The sequence below is a fragment of the Camarhynchus parvulus genome, chromosome 1A (genome assembly GCF_901933205.1).
Source record: "Camarhynchus parvulus chromosome 1A, STF_HiC, whole genome shotgun sequence".
Taxonomy (NCBI): Eukaryota; Metazoa; Chordata; class Aves; order Passeriformes; family Thraupidae; genus Camarhynchus; species Camarhynchus parvulus.
In genome coordinates, this window is record NC_044586.1 from 57,057,095 (window position 1) to 57,074,872 (window position 17,778).

Sequence of the window (17,778 nt, forward strand, 5' to 3'; positions counted from 1 at the left end):
AGATACTGCTGGAATAAAAGTGTCTGTGCTTTGAAGAGCCATGGGCTCAGAGCCATGCTTACACAGAAAAATATACTGTGTATCTCAAAGAAAGCAGGCTCCTGCTCAAGTAACTTCTTTTTTTCCCTTTGCCTTCAGCAGGAGTCCAACCATAGTTCCAGGAAATCAGTTTTGTGGCTTTTCAGCCAACTGAGAAGTGGACAGTTCTGTTACAGTAAAGTCTTCTGATATCAATCTAGGCATGTTGTGACTTATTCTTCTCCTTGACTCAGAAACAAGAACTATTTCTGTAATTCCTGATTTATTTTTCCCAGTACATGATTTCTGATGGCAGGTTTCACCTTTATTTTGCAGCTGACTGGGAGAAAGGAAAAGAAAAGCCAACATTCACAGCTTAGACTGATGACTGTGGGCTCTTGTTCTTGGGGAGAGGACTGGGATGGCACAAGCGGTGATCCAGCTACTTCTGCAGTACATCAAGGACAGTTTTTTGACAGAAGGGCTCAACAAGCTGAGTGGGGCTATGCTAGACATGCTGCTCACACATAAGGAAGGGCTGCTGGGAGCACTGACACTGGTGGCAGCCTTGGCAGCAGTGACTGCAATGTAGCAAAGCTTACAATTCTAAGGGAAGTGAGGAAGATAAATAGTTGAACTGCAGTCCTGGAATTTAGGAGAGCAGACTTTGTTTCCTGCAGACATTTTGTTGGCAGAATCCTGCAGGAGACTGACCTAAAGGGCCCAGGAGAGCTAGCTGCAGCACAGGAACAGTCCATCCTCATCTGCAGGGAGCTGGGCAGACACAGGAGAAGGCCAGCATGGCTGAATGGAGAGCTCCTGACAAAGCCAGAGGCAAAAGGCAAGGACACAGACTGTGGAAGCAGGGGTGGACTACCCTGGAGGAATAAACACTGCCCAGGCATGCTGAAATAGGAACAGGAAAGCCAAAGCTCAGCTGGAGCTGGAATTAAAGAGGGATGTGAAGGACACTTCCAGTACATTAACATAGAAGGAAAAGTAAGTAAAATGTGGGCCCCAGTACATGTGAGGACAGGGAGGTGACAGAGGTACACTCATTGCTACTTTTGCTTCAGTTTTTAACTGGAGAGGGCTGTGCTTGGAGCTTTGGGCATAGTTTGGGCAGTGAGGTGCTATCCCTAGGACATCTGAGTGAAGGACTGCTTACCCTGCATCTCTGTGGGAAAAGCTGGGCTTGGTTCAAGGATACAGGCTGGTGCCATTCCTGTGCAGCTGAGCACTGGAACACAGACAAATGGTGCTGGGGAGTCTCCATTCTGGAGACAGTAAAAACTTGACAAGGCTGTGAACAACCTGAGCCGGTCTTTGAAATTAGCCCAGTTTGAAGAGGAAAGGGAGTTGACCACATGATCTGCAGAGGACAATTTCAACCTAATTCTTCTGCTGTTCTGTACAGTAAAAACAACAAAAATGTGGTTCTGGCTGCTGGGATAATCAATACTCAGAAGCTCAATATTTCTGTAGTTGAGCACTTTCCTCTGTAAATGTACAATATAAAATCCCCTGATGAGGAGCTCACCTGTATCTTGGAAGTCCTTGGGGGCACACAGAGGGGAGCTGCAGTGGAGCTCTTCCAAAGCAGCTACAGCAATGGCAGCACCAATCCCTAGAGCTCACCCTTTGCTCCCTAGCAGAGTGCTTGCCAAAGCTCATGCCAGGGAGCAGCAGAGGGAAGCAAAGCCTTCAAGGAGCTGCTCTCAGCAGCTGTGTGCACAGGAAGCCTGTGGCACATCTAGGGATCCTTCCCAGCCTCTATTGCTCCTGTCTTTTCCCATAGCCCAAGACTTCAGTCTTCTGACACTCTGAGACACTCACATTTGAAAGAGCACGTCCCTGCCTGTTTTCCCCTGCAAGACAAATGGGTGTTCTGGAACCAGCTGCATATCTGACCTGCAGCCCCTGTTTCTCTTCATTACAACTCCAAAGGTTCGTTGTAGGCTATTTAGCCCTATTAAATTAGATAAAAGGCTTAAATTACTAGTGATATTCTGTAGAAGGCTCAGCTTCTATCACAACAGGTATTAAGCCTTTTAAAGAAATCTAATTTATACGATGAGGATGCTTTAAACATGAAAATAATTTGGTCCTTTAGTTCTTTATTAAAACTTATTTAGCAGCATCTCTATAATGGAACCAGAATACTTTCAGGTGTTTGTCAAATCCTATTTTTCTCAGCCACCAGAAGTTCAGTTTCCCTTATAATAGCTCATGGGAGCTCCTTGCAAATTATCCTGAAATATCATACTTTTAGGATTCATATATATAGCTGGTACTGTCATTACATGAACTGAGGATAATAATTTATTATGTAAATAATAAATACATGATTCATCATCAGAATATTTTTTCAAGTAAATAAATTGTGTTACCCTAATAGTGAAATAGAATTTTAAAAAATGCATTTCTAGTTGTAAATCAAATTGGGATTTGCTCTATTCAGTGATTTTTATTTTTTTTAACCATTCCTCAGGGAGACACACTTAAATCCATAATTCCTGTGCTTATTCTTAAAATTTTAGCCTTAACATGTATTTCCTACTGTTTATCTTTGTTGACTACTAAAGGAGAAACATCCTTTGCCAAATGCTGGTTTCCTTGACCCAAACACTGACCTACCTACCTACCACTATTTCACTTGCTCCTTCTTTTCCTGTCAATCTTCCTATCCTTAGGCTCTCATTTTCAAGATTGTATTTTCCACATCTTTATTTCTCCTCTGCTGACCAGCCCTTCTCCTGCTTGTACTTCTCCACACTTCAATGTGCGCTTTCTGCTATGGCTCTTTTTTAGGAAAAATTTTTGCTAATGCTTTGCAAACTCTGCAGAAAGGCATAGAAAGGCAAATGCAGGAACGGATTGAGTAACTATGGAATGTTTTACTCAGGAGAAGGACATTTCCATCACTGCCTGGCAACTGTCATAAGAGCAACTGTTAGAAAGCTACAGTTCCTCTAGCCCTAATTGAGACTAAAAGCAGGTAGCATAGTCAGTTTAAAATAACAGAGAATACAGACAGCACATGGCTGTACAATCTCTGCAGGTTGGATGCTGCCTTTCTCCCACTTTATCTAAGAAAAAATTAAGTGAATTCTATTAATGTCTTGTGAAATTTTAGTTTTGGCAAATAGTTAAATACATTTAGCACTAGATTTTTCATAGGAATACTATTTTGCTGTACTACATGCTCATTTATCATTATCTGATTTTGTTTGATGGCAGATAGCTATATCTTTGTAGATTTCCTTAATTTTTTTTTTTTTTACTGGGATGGTTTACTTGATTATGGTTCTCCCATTAGCAGTGGGTAGTACAGTCGAAAGCTTCTTTGATGTCTCTTCTCTGTTTGCACAGACTTAATAATATAAAATTATTTAAATATAATATTAAAATAAATAAGAGAGTTTAAAAATATAAACTCTCTTACTCTCAGTTGCTGGCCATTGGTTTTGCCCCTCGTACGGGTGTAGAAGACCGGGAACATCCAGGCAGCCCCTCACAGGGCGGGATGAACCAGGGCTGTGCCTGGGGGCGGCGGGAGGAGAAGAAGGCGGTACCGCCGGTGGAAGGAGACGTGGCTGGAGGTGAGAACACAGAATCACAGAACCCTTTGGGTTGGGAGGGACCCCTGGAGACCATCCTGTCCAGCCCCGCTGCCAGGGCAGGGTCACCTGCCGCCGGTGACACCGGAGCACGTCCCGGCGGGTTCGGAATGTCTCCGGAGAGGGAGACTCCGCCACCGCCCTGGGCAGCCTGTTCCAGTGCTCTGCTGCCCTCAACGTAAGGAAGTGCTTCCTCGTGTTGAGGTGGAACTTCTTGTGTTTTGTTTTATGGCCAATGCTACCCGTCCTGTCTCTGACACCACTGAAGAGTCTGACACATCCTCTTGCCCTTTGAGACATTTACTTGCATTGAGGGGGCTACCATGAGTCTTCTCCGGACTAACGGGCCCTCAGCACCCACATACGTGTTACAAGGGACCGACCGCGGGTCATTTGCTTTTCCCACGGACCAAGGCAGAGCCGGGACCCAGCGGGGAGCGAGGCGTGGCTGTTCCGGTGCTACCGTGACGACTTCCAGGAAAGTCAGTCAGTTCTTCCTTCCCTTCCCTTCCCGCTGTCCCCGCGGAGCGTCCCGGGGCCGGAGCCGCCGCGGGCTCCTCTGCTCGCTCTCCTCCCGCCCGTGCCCGCCCGGCTCCCGCCGCTGCGCCCCTCACACCGCCCCGGTACCGCGGGATGGCGGCGGGCGAGGAGGAGAGCCGCGAGTACCTGCGGCGGCACCGGTTGCCCGAGCTGCTGCACCGCCTCGGAGCGCTGCTGCTCTTCCACCGGCCCGGTGCGCGCAGGCCCGGCCCCGCCGGCAGCGGGGGCAGCGGGGGCGGCGGGGCTGCGCGGCCTCCGCGCCCCGGCTGAGGCCCGGTGCCCGCGGGCACTCTGACCTCCTTGCAGAGCGGCCACGAGAGTTCCTGATCCAGGTGCTGGAGCGGGTGAAGGCTGGGAGGCGAGCCGAGGGCGAGTACCCGTTCCTCATGGACGAGGCCAACGTGGAGGCCATGTTCAGCCTGCTGGATGTCCTGGGCCAGGGCTCCATCCGGCCCGCGCAGTACAGGGAAGGTGCGTCCGCCTGCACCCTGCCGCACCAAACTGTTCCCTTGCACAGAACTGTTAAAATACCTTCAAAGTTACCCATCTGTATACTTCAAAATTATCCACACAACTGCCCACACAACCTGGAACTTGGAAAGTTGAAAAAAGTTACATGTGGTTAAGTTTCCTGCGTTTAAGTTACATGTTGTTATGCTGCACACATTTACCTTCTGTGAGATCTAGGCACCTTTAAATTGAAATTTGTCTTTCCAAAAACTTGCATAAGAAATTCTCTTTTGTTAACTTTAGCCCTTAAAACTTTGGGACTGAGCACTGAGGATTTGGAGCTAGAAGATGATGTGGAGATCACACTGGATGAATTCAAGGAAGGAATGTAAGTTTAATTAAAATTGTGGTGTTGGTTTTTGTTTTATTTTTGGGAGGGGGGCATATGCATAGGAGATACTTTACTGAGATTAATTTTTTATTTACAAAGCTTACATAATTAACAGATAGTTTAATTGCTAGTTTAAGCTCGACTGTGTCACTTTGCATTGCAAGATTAAAAAACCGAGGTCAGCTACTGCCTGACCTTCTTGCCTTGCTGTAAGGTGAACCAAACTCCATGCCCTCCACCCCCTCAGTTTCAGGATCCTCTCACAGTACCCACCCCTCAGGTCAGACTGAAGGTCATCTGGCAGCCCAGGGGTTAAAATACTGATCTAGAAATGTGGAACAGTGAGAGCCTGTTGTCATCTTTGTCAGGGATGGTAGCACAGCTGGAGATGAAATAGATTCAGAGTTCAAATAATTCCTCACAGTCAAGATATGGTTCTAGGAGAAATTTTTTAGTAACTGTTGCAATTGCTGAAAGGTAAGGAAATAATTATCCTCATTATCTAACTAGAGATTTTCTTTTTCTGTCTTAGGAAGAAAAAGATGCTGGAGAGCTGGTCTGTGTATTAGTTTGAGCAGTGGTCTGCTATATAGATTAAAAACAGGCATCTTCCCTAATTTTTCTTCTGGTTTGTCAGCTGTGAAGAGTCAATTTTAAGCAATATTCTCTTTTCTCTTTTTCTCATCTTCCCTGCCCTTCAGTGGAGCAATCAGCTGAAAAGGACAAGTGACAAGAACATATGCATGTCCAGCAGGCACTGGAGGGAGTATATAGTTAAGAATTGTTGTTCTTAATATAATTAGATGGTTAAAAAAAAAGTAGCAATCTCTTTTGCAACTGAAATTGTATTTTGGAGTTTCCTCCTTCAGGTCATAGTTTACAGTAAAGGATTGTTACCTGTTGGCTCATTAGCACTGAATAAAATAAAGTTGGGTTTTGGGCTTGTGCTGCATTTTGGTTTTCAGGTATTTTTAAGGAAAAAACAACTTCAACAAGTTATGACAAATGTCCACATGTAAATGCAGGTAGCATTTCCAAGTGGTATTTTCAAACTTAGCACACAGTATGCAATCTGTAAGGAGAAACTTTTGTTTAAAAATTAGGAGATAGTCTTTTACAGAAAAAACAATCTTAATTTGTATGAAGAAAACAGTGACACATTCCTTCCTTCTGCATTGATTATATACATTTTAATACAGAACATCCATTATCTGGAATTTGGAGATCTAAAACATCTGTGTTTAACTGAAGACTGACCAGTTCATAGGGAACATTAGCCCATGCTGTACAAAACTGCATTTACACTGTAAATACTCTGTTCCTTAGAATGATGCAGACAAGGCAGACTATTCCTTAGAGATGAACAGTTTTAGCTTCCAAATGCAATGGCAAGGTGGCCATGGAAAATAAGATCTGCACAGTTCAACATCAAGTCAGTAGCATTTTTAATTTTTTCTTTGAACTGTATAGAATAAGGCATAAGATTCAATTAAAACAATCTCTCAGCATAAAAAAATGAAAGAAATAAGTAGATTACAAGATTTTTGTTTGGAATACGTAATCTAGTCCACGTTATTAACCATTTTCAAAGTCTTTATTTTCCTGTATTTGGCCAATTGGCTCTCAAACTGAGAAGAATCTCAACATCCCTTTGAGCCAGTTTATAAACTCCAAGTTCATTTAGTGCTGCTGTTGCAGATGGCTGGCTGGGCTTTAATGGTTCATTTTCTGAAGCTGACTGTAGGACATCCTTCAGAAGCAAAGCAGAGCCAATATTCAGGTTCAGGATAATGCAGGCTTCTTTTATGCTAGAGGAAAAGTTACATGGATTAATGTAAGCAGCACAAATTTAAGTGTAACAAAAAACCCTTCCATGCTCCATGTTGGTTTAAAAATACTCAGATTTCAGCCTCGATCAGCTGAGGATTTTGATGCTGGACTATTTAGGACACTGGGCTAGGGAAATAGACTAACCAGAAAGAAAGTAGCAACTTCTCATGCCTCACAAGGCAATCCCGAGGAGGAAAATAGTTTAAAGTAGTCCTTCTAACAATAAAGTTTGTTGTGTTGTAACTGTATCTTTGACTAGTTTCTTTGGCCCCAGAATCAGAGGTTTGTGCCTCTTAATATTCCTTCCATAATTTTATCTAGACATCCTGACTGCACAAAATACTCCAAGACATGCCACAGTCTGTTGCTGTGTGAGTACATGCTACAGAATCAACTTTCCTAGCTGAAAATATCAGACACATACATGATCCACACATTTAAAATGTGGATCAAAACTAACTGAAAAAATCTTGGTTTAAGCAGAACACTTTTATTTCTCTGGACACACACTTCTGAAATACCAGTAGATCAGAAGTTTTGCCTTTACTTACTGCTTGAAGTAGTTTTCTGGCCTCTTGCAGTAATGTGAAAATAGGGGGAACAAATTCCGACTCATGTCGAAGTGGAGTTGTGCTGCTCCTCCTTCATTGAAATGATTTGCCATAATGATCTGCAAACACAAAGAGGTGCATCTGCTGTTTGAGCCAGGCACTGACACCTACAGGGCACTGCACAGGTCACACTGATACCCACCTCCTGATAGATGTGCAGATCCACTTTCTCTGCAAGCATTTGCCAGAAGATTTTGAACAGTGAGTGGCAGAGCTGCTGCTCCAGTTGCAGCAAACGGTCTCGCAGTGTCTGCAGCATCGGGCACGCCGTGCTCGACAAGGACATCACTGCTTGCTCTGCTTGAGAGGGTAAAGACAACCACCTGAAAGAAACCATTGCACTGCAGTCACTAGAGTGAAATTATTCATGTTACAACAACTGAAGTTCAAATTACCCTTTAAAAAATTTTTTACCCATTTACAATGTTTCAGAGACAATCTTTTCCCATTTCTAATCTAAAAGTTATCAGTCTAATGCTGTGTTTGAATTTCATTTAATATTAAACTCATGCTTTAGTTATAAATCTCTGAACATGTCATTCTAGGGAACCCCATCTAATCTGAAAATCATTGAGTTCTATTCCTTTTATGAAGTACTTCAGAAATTCTACTCAGAAGAAAATATTCAAGAAGCCCTAGGAGTCTGTTAAGACAGAACAGTCATGACAGGCCATTTTGCATAAAATCTTCAATACCACTATGAAGAAAATAATTCCTGCTCAAAATAGAAAACTAGAACGATCCAGAATCTTTCCTAGGATTTTAAACTAATACATCTACTAATTGTGGAACTGCTTTAGAAAAGTATAACAATTGTCACCAGGTAAGAATAAAGAGTATTTTTCAGACTTTACTACCCTGCAGCTTTCCTACTCCAGAAAAAAAATACTGCCTATTATCTATTCTTGCCTTTACTTACCTCAATATTTTTAACAGGAAATAATCCTGTAATATGCAAAGAGATTAAATAAACAGAATCACCTCTCTTTTTTGTACAGCTTTGCAGCATCTTTGACCTCTCTGAAGACATGATCTACTTGTCGTGTCAGCATGTCATGCTTGAGGCGCTCCAGGAGGTTGATCATGTCATCAAAGACAGAGCTCTCCATGGATGCCAGCTGTCCCAGCTGGAGCTGGCTCATGGTGTCACTTTCTGCACGGACCTCCAGCTCGGCCTGCTGCAGCTGCAAGAAGAACTAGGCAAACAAAACCAGAGAGGAACACCATAGAAAGTAATCTTACTCCTTGAACTTTTCATTGGTACTTTGTTAGACACGGTTGTAGAAAACACTCTCCTCTGGCACATTTATAAAGTTAAAAATCTAAGATTTTAAAAACACTTTCTTATCCTTCCCTGTGGTCCTGATTTAGTGAAAAACAAAACATGGTTTAATCCTAGTGATGGAACTCATACAGGTTTCAGCTACAACAGCAGATAGGTAAAGGGAAGAGATCTAAAGAAATACTGAGAAGATATTTTAAGATTGACAGCAGCAGGCTTTAAAAACCCTGCCTTGGCCTCTTTAAGATTTGCAAAAATAAACTTTAATTGTAACTTTTTAGCAATGATTATTCACTGAATTATAAATTTACTGTGCTGACAACATCAAGAAAATGAATTTAGTTTATTGAGTTCATTGTGGCAACAACTTGTTGGTTTTGCTTTTAAGCAGATCAAGGCACTAGTAGATGCAGTTAAACAACATGAAGGCTGCTGTCCTATCAAGTCAAGATTATCCCCTGCTAGAGCCACAGGTTCCTGTGAAGACAGTAAGATTTTGGAGGCTACCCACAGCCCACACCATGCCTTATTCTGCACACTCCATGTGTAAAATGTTTTCTGACCTTCAGCACCAATAGGTGCAGAAAAGCTGCAATTCCTCACTAGGCCGTGCTGCCACCAGGCTGTTGTACAGCAGTCACTAATTCCCAGTTACCAGCAGCTTTTCTGGGACACCACTGAACTGTGCTGCAACACAGATACACACATGGATCTGTCTAAACTCTCCTGCCATGGGAGGAGTTCAAGCACCAGGCAAAGGCTGCTGCTCTGTTCCAAGATCTTCAAAATTCACTTTTTTTTTACAATAAAAAGCATGTAAAAGAGACTAGGTTTTTTGGTCTCTTCAGATTATTCCATTTCCCGGGCTCTCTCTGCATTTCCCTAGAAAGTTTATAATTGGCAGCTTAGGCCTCAAACAATAACCTGTCCTTATTTATACATCTTTTACTAAATCCAAATTTATATCTCATTCTACTTTTTCAGTAATTAATTCTCCTGAATACACCTACAAAGTGCTGAAAAGAAAATGTTTGTTACAAAACAAACATCCCTCCTCCATTTAAAAATGTTTTTTTCCTAAAGAAGAATATTTACTTACTACATTGTCAGCCCAGTCTGCCAACACTGTTGCTATGTAGTTAACAGCATTAAGGATTGCACAGTATCGGAATCCTAAGGAAGCTCTTGTCTCTTCCTTCATCACTTGAGTTAATCGTATCCTGAAATCATCAACTAACTCCTTTTGTAGGCCCAGGAACTGGAGCTTTCTGGAAGCTGTTGGAAGATTCTTATACCTGTCTGGAAAGACATTAATAAAATGTTTTTAGGCTTTCCAACATTAAATAAAAGCTTTTCAAAAAGAAACATCACAGGCAGCAGGCCCATACATGCACCACCTCATGCCTATGAGGACATCAAAAAGTCAGTATTTAGATGTCAGTATTTAAACCAGCCAATATTTCAATGTTTTCAGGGAAACTGCCCATGCAAAAGCTAAACATGCAACAACTTTCTTCCCCCTCCTGATTCCACGAGCAGTTCGTGCTCTAACACTTGAGGCAATGTGTGATAATACCACAACCTCCAGTGTGGCCCCTAAAGCCTCCTCACACAGAGAGAGACAAAGCCATTGAAGATGCAAGGGTCTCCTGAAAACACACTTGCTCTTATGTACTGTTGCAAAAAAAGAGAAGTTACTTAATAGCTTCTGAATTGTCACAGATTCAAATGGACTATTAGGATTTATTAGTGAATTGCAACAAATTATATTCTGCCAACTATGAGAGACTATGGTAAATATCAAACATATATTTATAATTATTATTTTGCAAACATGTCACTAGGTCAAGATTATTCATGCATGAGTTAGTGTCCAAAATACAAAATGAAGAGGAAGTTTTTATTAAACTGCAGATATCACAGCTTTGCAAGATTATTTGGTGACTACAGCTGACAATGAATATTTAGTAGATTATTTAGTAAAGAAATCTGTTAGCTGAAGGTTTTTTTACTGTTCACTACAAACAAGAGCAATGCCCATAGATATAATTACCTGTTATAACTAACAAGAGAGTCATAAAAGTTTCAGCACAATCTGGAACTTTCATTTCATCTACATCAGTGATATCTTTGTACTGTGATATCCATGCAGCCTCTGATGAAAGCATAGAGTCCATTTTCTGAAGAGCAACTGAAATGCAAAAAACTTTTAAGTTTTTAATAAAAAAAAATCAAACAAAAGCCCCTCTAAAGTATACTAACATAAAAGCCTTATCTTTAGTAAGTTAAATTTTGCATTTTCAGTTTATAAAAAATTACTGACAACTCGTTTCATACAAAACCAGCTTCAATGTATCTATTTGCAACACTGTTAACAGAGTTAACTGCCAGAATTGACTGGGGGGTGGTTTTCTTTTTTAATAGTTGGCTTACTCTTTTCCAATATATTTCTTCTTCATTTCTCAAAAACGAATACCTCCCCCTTATTTCAATTTACAATCCATCTCTCTCTGCACACACATAACATTTGTCCAAAAATAAGCCTACTTGATTGCACACAACTAAGGGACAAGAGTCCCACAAAATAGAGGCACTGTTGAAACCTAATCAATTTTTATTCAGAATAATTACAGAGCATAAAAATACATATGTTTTTGGCAGTAGCCCTGTTCAAGGGACTTATCCTATTTAAGAAGGGTAGCTGTGTAAGTAGACACATACTTTGTGACTGTTCAATATAAAGGCCAACAAAATGCACTGGAAGTCTTACATTTTTTTTCCACTGTTAGCCACCTTTGGAAGCAGGATTCTTCTGACAGAATATGCATGCAGCTGGGAAGGCTGCTGAGATAACCATGAACGCTGTATAACTCTCTCTCAAATAGAAGGACCTCATCCACGAGGTGACAAAAGAGTGTATCATCATACAACAGGCAGGGAATATCAGCAGCCAACTTCTCCAAAATCAGCATCACTAGAGCACGAGAGAATTCAAGCTTTGGAAGGAAAGAAGTGAATGTCAGAGACAGGAAGTACTGACATGTGCAAACATGTACACAAGAAACTGCTACTAGACTAAGTCTCACCACGTACATGTTTCAGTGGAAATGGGCCAAATATCTATCAGAAGCTGACTTAGATATTTATATTCACATTTACAAACCATCTCATTACTTACCCCAGCATTCACTGAAGATCCTGCCTTCTCCAGTATTGGCTGGATTTTGTCATCAAGGAACTTTGAATGATTTCCAATCCACATAAGTACTTGTGTTAAATACCACTCAGGCTTATTTAAAAAAGAAAAGAAATTATTAAATGCATGCAAACATTTATTCAAGTGCTACTAGTATTTTAGGACAAATTTCTAAAAGTACAACTCTCTTTCCCTGCCTTCTTGTGACCTCAGGTCACACAAGTCCTTCACTCTGTTTTACTTAACTTTCATCTATATAAAAGCGTTATCAGAAAAATATTTCTGGATTTTCATTGTCTTAAATGTACCAAATATTGTGTTTCTCAAGCAAAAGTTGCATTTTTATTTCCCCTTTCTCTACTGCTTTCTCACTCACGAGAGCCTTGTTTCTGCTTCATATACTTCTTCCTGTTCTCCTATGTGGCCCTTATTTCTTGGTACAATAAAAACGATGAGCTCCTGTGAAAAGCTCTGCTCTTATTGTTATTGTATCTAACTTCAGCCCCACCTCCCCCAGAAGTGGGGAATCTATCACCTCATTTCACATTTTAATGCCTTTAAGTTTTTTCAAGTTTCCACACCTAAAATTATGGGCTGCAGGTTTGGATGAACACTTCTTTCAGTGTTAGTGCAACTGGAAGCAGTTCCTGCTTCCTCACTCCAGACAGCGTAGGAACCTTCTGCTGAGGTGCACTCACATTCCTGTGTGTCTGTTTCTCACCTCTGTATTCATTTTCACTTGTCTCATTAATTTTATCATGCCTGGGTTGTTAAATTTTTTGGACAGTCCTTCCCCAGCTGGGCAAGGTCATTGTGAACTCTGAGCCTCTCCTCTGAAATACTGTTAATCTAGTCCAGGTTGCTGTCTTTTAAATATTTTACACTGATAATTTCTTTATTGCATTATACAAGTAATTACTAAACAAAAAACCCAAACCAAATTTCAGCAATGCCCTGTTGAAATGTCCTTCTGACCTGACACTAGATTCCCTGTAACATTTTCTTAATAAGTTCTTATTTTTAAAATAATTAACCTATTGCTGTTTGCAAATTCAATGTCTTGAACAAAAATTTTCCATTTGCTTTTAAAATAATTTTGTTCATATCTAACCACCTCTTTCCTTCCCACAAACATACACAACAGTATTTTAAAAAGCTCTGTAGTAGCATCTGTCAAGATTGCAAATGTATTTAGATTTACACAAGATGGTGATCATAAGCAGACCTGTGCAACAGGACTGTTACAAAACAGCTCTTAAACTCTGCTCCAGACAATGCAGTGGAATTAATGCAATGAAACCCATTCCAGTGGTAATTCTCAGATAAAATTCCTCAGTCTTTGAAGGCAATTCACACAAAAAGTGAGTCAGTTTCCAACTGATAAACTCAGCATCTCTTATGTCAATTTAAAAATTCAACCCATTAAAAAGAAGAATTATTTAACAATACCTTTAGACTAATCACATTTCATATCCAACATTTTCAGTCACATGAAGGTAGCAAAACACAGTGCCAAAAATCAAAGTCACAGCCTTTGAGCTCAAAAAATACAGAACAGTGCAAAACCATTTGCAATACGACAGAGGAAATGAATCAAAACCTGTGAACAGATGGGAGTCAGTCTAAGATTGTAATGATGCTTTATGAAGAGTCTGGGCAAGGGAAAAATATTGCCTCACCCAGAGAAAATGCCTGTGTCTCTGAAAGGTCTCCAAGTGCTATCTTGATGTCTGTCCACACTTAGGTAGGCACAAGAACTGCACAGTTTTGAAGAATCCTAATTTTGGAAAACTTGAAATCTATACAATTTAAACACAGCAATCTAGAGGTTGCTTACAAAGCAATTTAGAAATGTCAAAACACTTTCTCCCATACCTTATTAAGAACATTGGTTTGTTTATTTCCAGTGAAATGATACTTGAATCTTTTCTGAAGAGGATTCAGCATGATCTGTATTGGAAGGATGACTGGTGGTGAAGGGGGTAAAGGGTACTTTTCCGGCAATTGTTTGGGTTTGGTTAACAGCTCATCTCTAAGATTGACAGTCAAGGATGGATGTAAGTGTTGAATTACCCCAGCATCATAATTTCAATAGAATAGGTTTTTAATAAATGAACACTGCTTAGTTCTACACTATTGACTGAAGGCAGTACTATGAAAACAATACAAAGATACTCTAAATATTCCACTTTATGTAGTATTAAATATAACTCAGGCCTTTAGAGTTTATTTATTCCATGAGAATACATGTCCCTTAAGTCTGTTTGATTTAGGAAACTGGTAAGAACCCAGCAAACCACCACTGTCAGAAACAAACACAGTGGCTGTCCAAGAGACACACTTATGCATATTTGTTAAAGGAGGATTAAGACTCCTGGGATTAATAAATGCAACACATGATTTCCCATTTTCATGTAATGGATTTAAGTGAGCCACTCTGCCAAACCAAAATTGTTACCAACTCAGGATTGTGCACAATGGTCTTGCATCTTTCCACTATGTGATTAAAAAAAACCCAGTAGCCACAAGCCACAGTCACACACACACACACACAAAGGCTTTGCTGAGCTTTAGTTTTAACTGATTTTTTGTGAATTATTTAATTCATAAAAATCAGGGACAGAACGAGCAGCAGTGCCCTCTGAGCAATCTCAAAGGCAGACTATGATTGCTGCATAACAGAAACCCTCCTGCAGTCTCCCCTCTTTGTAAAGTCTCCTTCCAAGACATGTATGGTTTCCCCTTTTTCCTTCCAGGGCAGGACATATTAAAGTGATTAAAGGTTATTTCACATAAGGCTATAAAAGGAAAACCATTAACTGTGTCTAATAAAACACACATCACCATTTTTTCATTAACATGCATGGGTAATGTTTCCAAACAGAATAAAGCCAAATCCTCATGCAACCTAAACTGTCAGCTACCATGAAAGCACTGGATTTGATGACTTGGAGTTAAAATGTTGCTACTGACAAAAAGGACAACTTTGGCACTTGGCATTTTCTAAATACCAAAAAAACCCAAACAAAAAACTCCTCCAAATTCCCACAACATTCTCATGTTAATACAAAGAAATATAAATTATCTTCTCTCTTTAGGGAGGAAAAAATTTAAATAATTCTCCTTGAGAACACACATCTCTAAGTTTTTATTCTTGCTAAAATACACTGCAAGAATTGAAAAGGATACGAGGTTTGCAGTTTCAGAAGCTGACAGAACAGCATCTCCAAGTTGTTGTACACCTCAGGAGCGTTGGCTGGTGCAGCAAGGCCAAATGCCTGGGACTGAGGTGGCCCCACAAAGGGCCAGCGGAGCTGCGTCAGCACCTCCTCAAAGTCACTGCAACACAAAATATAAACACAGTTGGACACCAACTGACAGAACAACACAAAGATGAGGGAGTCACAGTATCTCTCTTACCTTGTCAATTTGTCCTTAAGGATTTTATGCCAGAATTTAACAGTGGATCTCACAAAAGCAAGAAGATGAGAACAAGATGACTCCTGAAGTTTAATATCCAGTTCTGCCATGAATGCTAGAGTACTGGCTGCCTCTGGAACATTGTTGGTCATCAGATATTGCTGAATGCTATCACTATAAAACACCAAAAAGACAAGGCCAAATATTCATTAACGATAACAGAAGAGAATAATTTGGATATTGAAAAGAAAAGACAAAACCTTCTTGAATTTAAAATATTTTAATAAGGGGATAAACCAGGTCACCAGTCTCAGAACATACATACAGCACTCAGAACTACCTGAGCTCTTCTATGCGAGAAATCCACTGGAGGTAGGCCAGGTGTCGCTCGATCTCCTCCACCTGGCCTATCAGCACATCCAGATCCTCCATCCATGGCTCAGCTTTCAGCAAGTGGCTGTTGATGGACTCTGACAGAACAGTTTCCTCCTCCAGAAGCTGACTCAGAGACTTTTTGGAATCTTCTGCATTCTTTAAGGCATTCTGAATTCTTTTAGGGACTTCTGACGAAACTGTAAGTACCTGCATTGACAGAGATGTATTAAGGCAGACATAAAACCACTGCACTGTGTAGAGCAGTGCCACTGTGTATCAGGCCCACTGATACATTTCATTTTGTTTCATATTCTCAATCAGTCATACAGCATGTTCAGAAGAAGAAAAAAAATGAAACTGAAAGATGCTTACCTGTTCTTCTAAGTGCTTTTTGTTTTCAGATAGCTTTTCAATCAGGCTGTCTAGCTTCCCCAGGGAATCATAGTCATTTCCAAGTTCTCTTTCCACAAATTCAGAAACATAGTATGGGATATCACAGTGGTCTAGATCTCTAGTGACTTCTTTCTTTCTAACAGCAATGCTTGCCATGGCTTCTTTCTCTGCAATACTGAGTATATGACTTCTAATTAGCCGACACTAAGACAGCACAAACAAATATTATCTGTTGAGGAACAAAACTCCATGAAAAGCTGGGCAGCTCAATTTAAACCGAGACTGAAATACCATATTCATGAATTATACTACTTAAAGTGAGACAACTTGCTGGCGTAAGTCTGAGGTGAGATAAAACCTTGCTGGCATAGCCAACTGGTGATTTATTACATTTTAACTACCGAAGAGAAACACATCTGTTAATTTCTTCCTTCCCCAAAAGCACGAATTTTATTAAAAATAGTTCAAGAAATATGTAGTTCTTACATATATAACATAGAAAACGTAATGAAAACTACAAAAAAAAGTAAAATGCAAAGGAAGATAATGTTCCACTTTCCCTTTCCACAAGTTTACGAAATTTCAGAGTTACCAACTCATTACAATTGTGTTACTAGCAAAGTATCCATGTGGGCCTTACAATAATTTGGAAAGCAAATACATCACGGAAATATTTACCAAAAAACCCCCACACAGTATAACTTAAAAGACGCTTGCTGATCCACACATTTGGCAGCATCCAGAGAAACCTGACATTGAGAGGATGTTCACAGTGAAACAAAAAAGGCAACAATGACAACTGTCTGGCTAGTTCAATCCTCTACTTCTTCGAGTCACTTTCAAAACAGTATTTAAAAATAAAACCCGATACACTTGCACTTCGTCTGCTACCAGGTTTAATTAAGTGAAAATCCCTATTGAAATGACAACAGGGGTGAGACAGCGGTGCAGCCGATGAGCCTGAGTTGCAGAGGCAATAGAGAGCACCAGGCAGAACAAACTGGGTGATTCAAGGGTGCTGCAGAGGAATAATCGAATAAAGAAAGCAGAACAGTAAAATTCCTGTTTGCAGCAATGTAAACATACAGCAGGGAAAAAAAAAAAAAAAACAAACGCTGCTCTTTGCATACTTAGTGGAAAGGATCGGGTTACACGAGGTAGGAACAGGTGTGTGGGCGCATCCCCCCAGCAGCTGCCTGCTCAGCCCCGCGGCTCAGCACCCACCTCGGCCAGAGGGCCGGGCCCTTCCAAGGGCCGGCGGAAGGCTCTGAGGGCTCCGGGAGGCTGCGAGCGGAGCGCCACCGACCGCCGACCGCGGCCCGGGCTGGCGGCCGGGCAGCCCCTCAGCCGGGCGGCGACTCGGCAAGCCCTTCCTCCCCGGCCACGGGCGCCGGCCGACCAGCCGCCGCTTCCCCTCGCAGGACGGCGCCGCAGGGACGGGAAGGTGCGGGAACCGCCGCCTGGAGCCCTCAGCGCGCTCCCGCGGGTCCCGGCGGCCGCGGCCCCGCCCCCGCCGCGTCAGCAGCGCCGCGGGTGACGGAGCGCGGGGCGCAGGCGCGCCGCCGCTCCCGGGGCCCCGCTCCCCGCCCGCCGGCTCGGGGCTGGCCCGGCCGGTGCTCACAGGGACACGGCCGGGCCAGAGCCGCGGCCCG

At 41.6% G+C, this 17,778-nt stretch overlaps 2 protein-coding genes across 3 annotated transcripts; one reads left to right on the plus strand and one right to left on the minus strand.

Annotated features, from left to right (window-relative positions):
- Positions 1 to 4,139: 4,139 nt before the first annotated feature.
- On the plus strand, positions 4,140 to 8,756 carry EFCAB10 (EF-hand calcium binding domain 10). 2 transcript variants are annotated; one of them, XM_030960716.1, is made up of 4 exons: positions 4,140 to 4,371; positions 4,485 to 4,649; positions 4,932 to 5,016; positions 8,459 to 8,756. In XM_030960716.1, the coding sequence occupies exons 1-4, from the start codon at positions 4,272 to 4,274 to the stop codon at positions 8,490 to 8,492; spliced, it is 384 nt and encodes a 127-aa protein (XP_030816576.1). In that variant the 5' UTR covers positions 4,140 to 4,271; the 3' UTR covers positions 8,493 to 8,756. The 2 variants fall into 2 exon arrangements, with proteins under 2 accessions (XP_030816576.1, XP_030816575.1); XM_030960715.1 differs by lacking the exon at positions 8,459 to 8,756 and adding an exon at positions 5,552 to 5,959.
- Positions 6,592 to 17,517, minus strand: RINT1 (RAD50 interactor 1). Its single transcript, XM_030960714.1, has 14 exons — positions 17,351 to 17,517; positions 16,106 to 16,301; positions 15,699 to 15,940; positions 15,359 to 15,532; positions 15,128 to 15,277; positions 13,814 to 13,970; positions 11,921 to 12,031; positions 11,513 to 11,738; positions 10,796 to 10,933; positions 9,842 to 10,041; positions 8,442 to 8,656; positions 7,603 to 7,783; positions 7,401 to 7,519; positions 6,592 to 6,827 (listed from the first exon to the last, which is right to left on the minus strand). Exons 2-14 carry the CDS (start codon positions 16,280 to 16,282, stop codon positions 6,614 to 6,616), a joined length of 2,304 nt encoding a protein of 767 aa, XP_030816574.1. The 5' UTR covers positions 16,283 to 16,301; positions 17,351 to 17,517; the 3' UTR covers positions 6,592 to 6,613.
- Between the last annotated feature and the right edge of the window lie 261 nt (positions 17,518 to 17,778).

Excerpts from the sequence above, each read along its gene's own strand:
- EFCAB10 (XM_030960715.1), top strand. The coding sequence starts at position 4,272 with ATGGCGGCGGGCGAGGAGGAGAGCCGCGAGTACCTGCGGCGGCACCGG. Across the intron at positions 4,372-4,484 it reads GCTGCTCTTCCACCGGCCCG|AGCGGCCACGAGAGTTCCTG; the intron begins GTGCGCGCAGGC and ends ACCTCCTTGCAG. Across the intron at positions 5,017-5,551 it reads GATGAATTCAAGGAAGGAAT|GAAGAAAAAGATGCTGGAGA; the intron begins GTAAGTTTAATT and ends TTTCTGTCTTAG.
- RINT1 (XM_030960714.1), bottom strand. The coding sequence starts at position 16,282 with ATGGCAAGCATTGCTGTTAGAAAGAAAGAAGTCACTAGAGATCTAGAC. Across the intron at positions 12,032-13,813 it reads AAACCAATGTTCTTAATAAG|CCTGAGTGGTATTTAACACA; the intron begins GTATGGGAGAAA and ends TTTTTAAATAAG. Across the intron at positions 7,784-8,441 it reads AAGCTGTACAAAAAAGAGAG|GTGGTTGTCTTTACCCTCTC; the intron begins GTGATTCTGTTT and ends GGTTTCTTTCAG.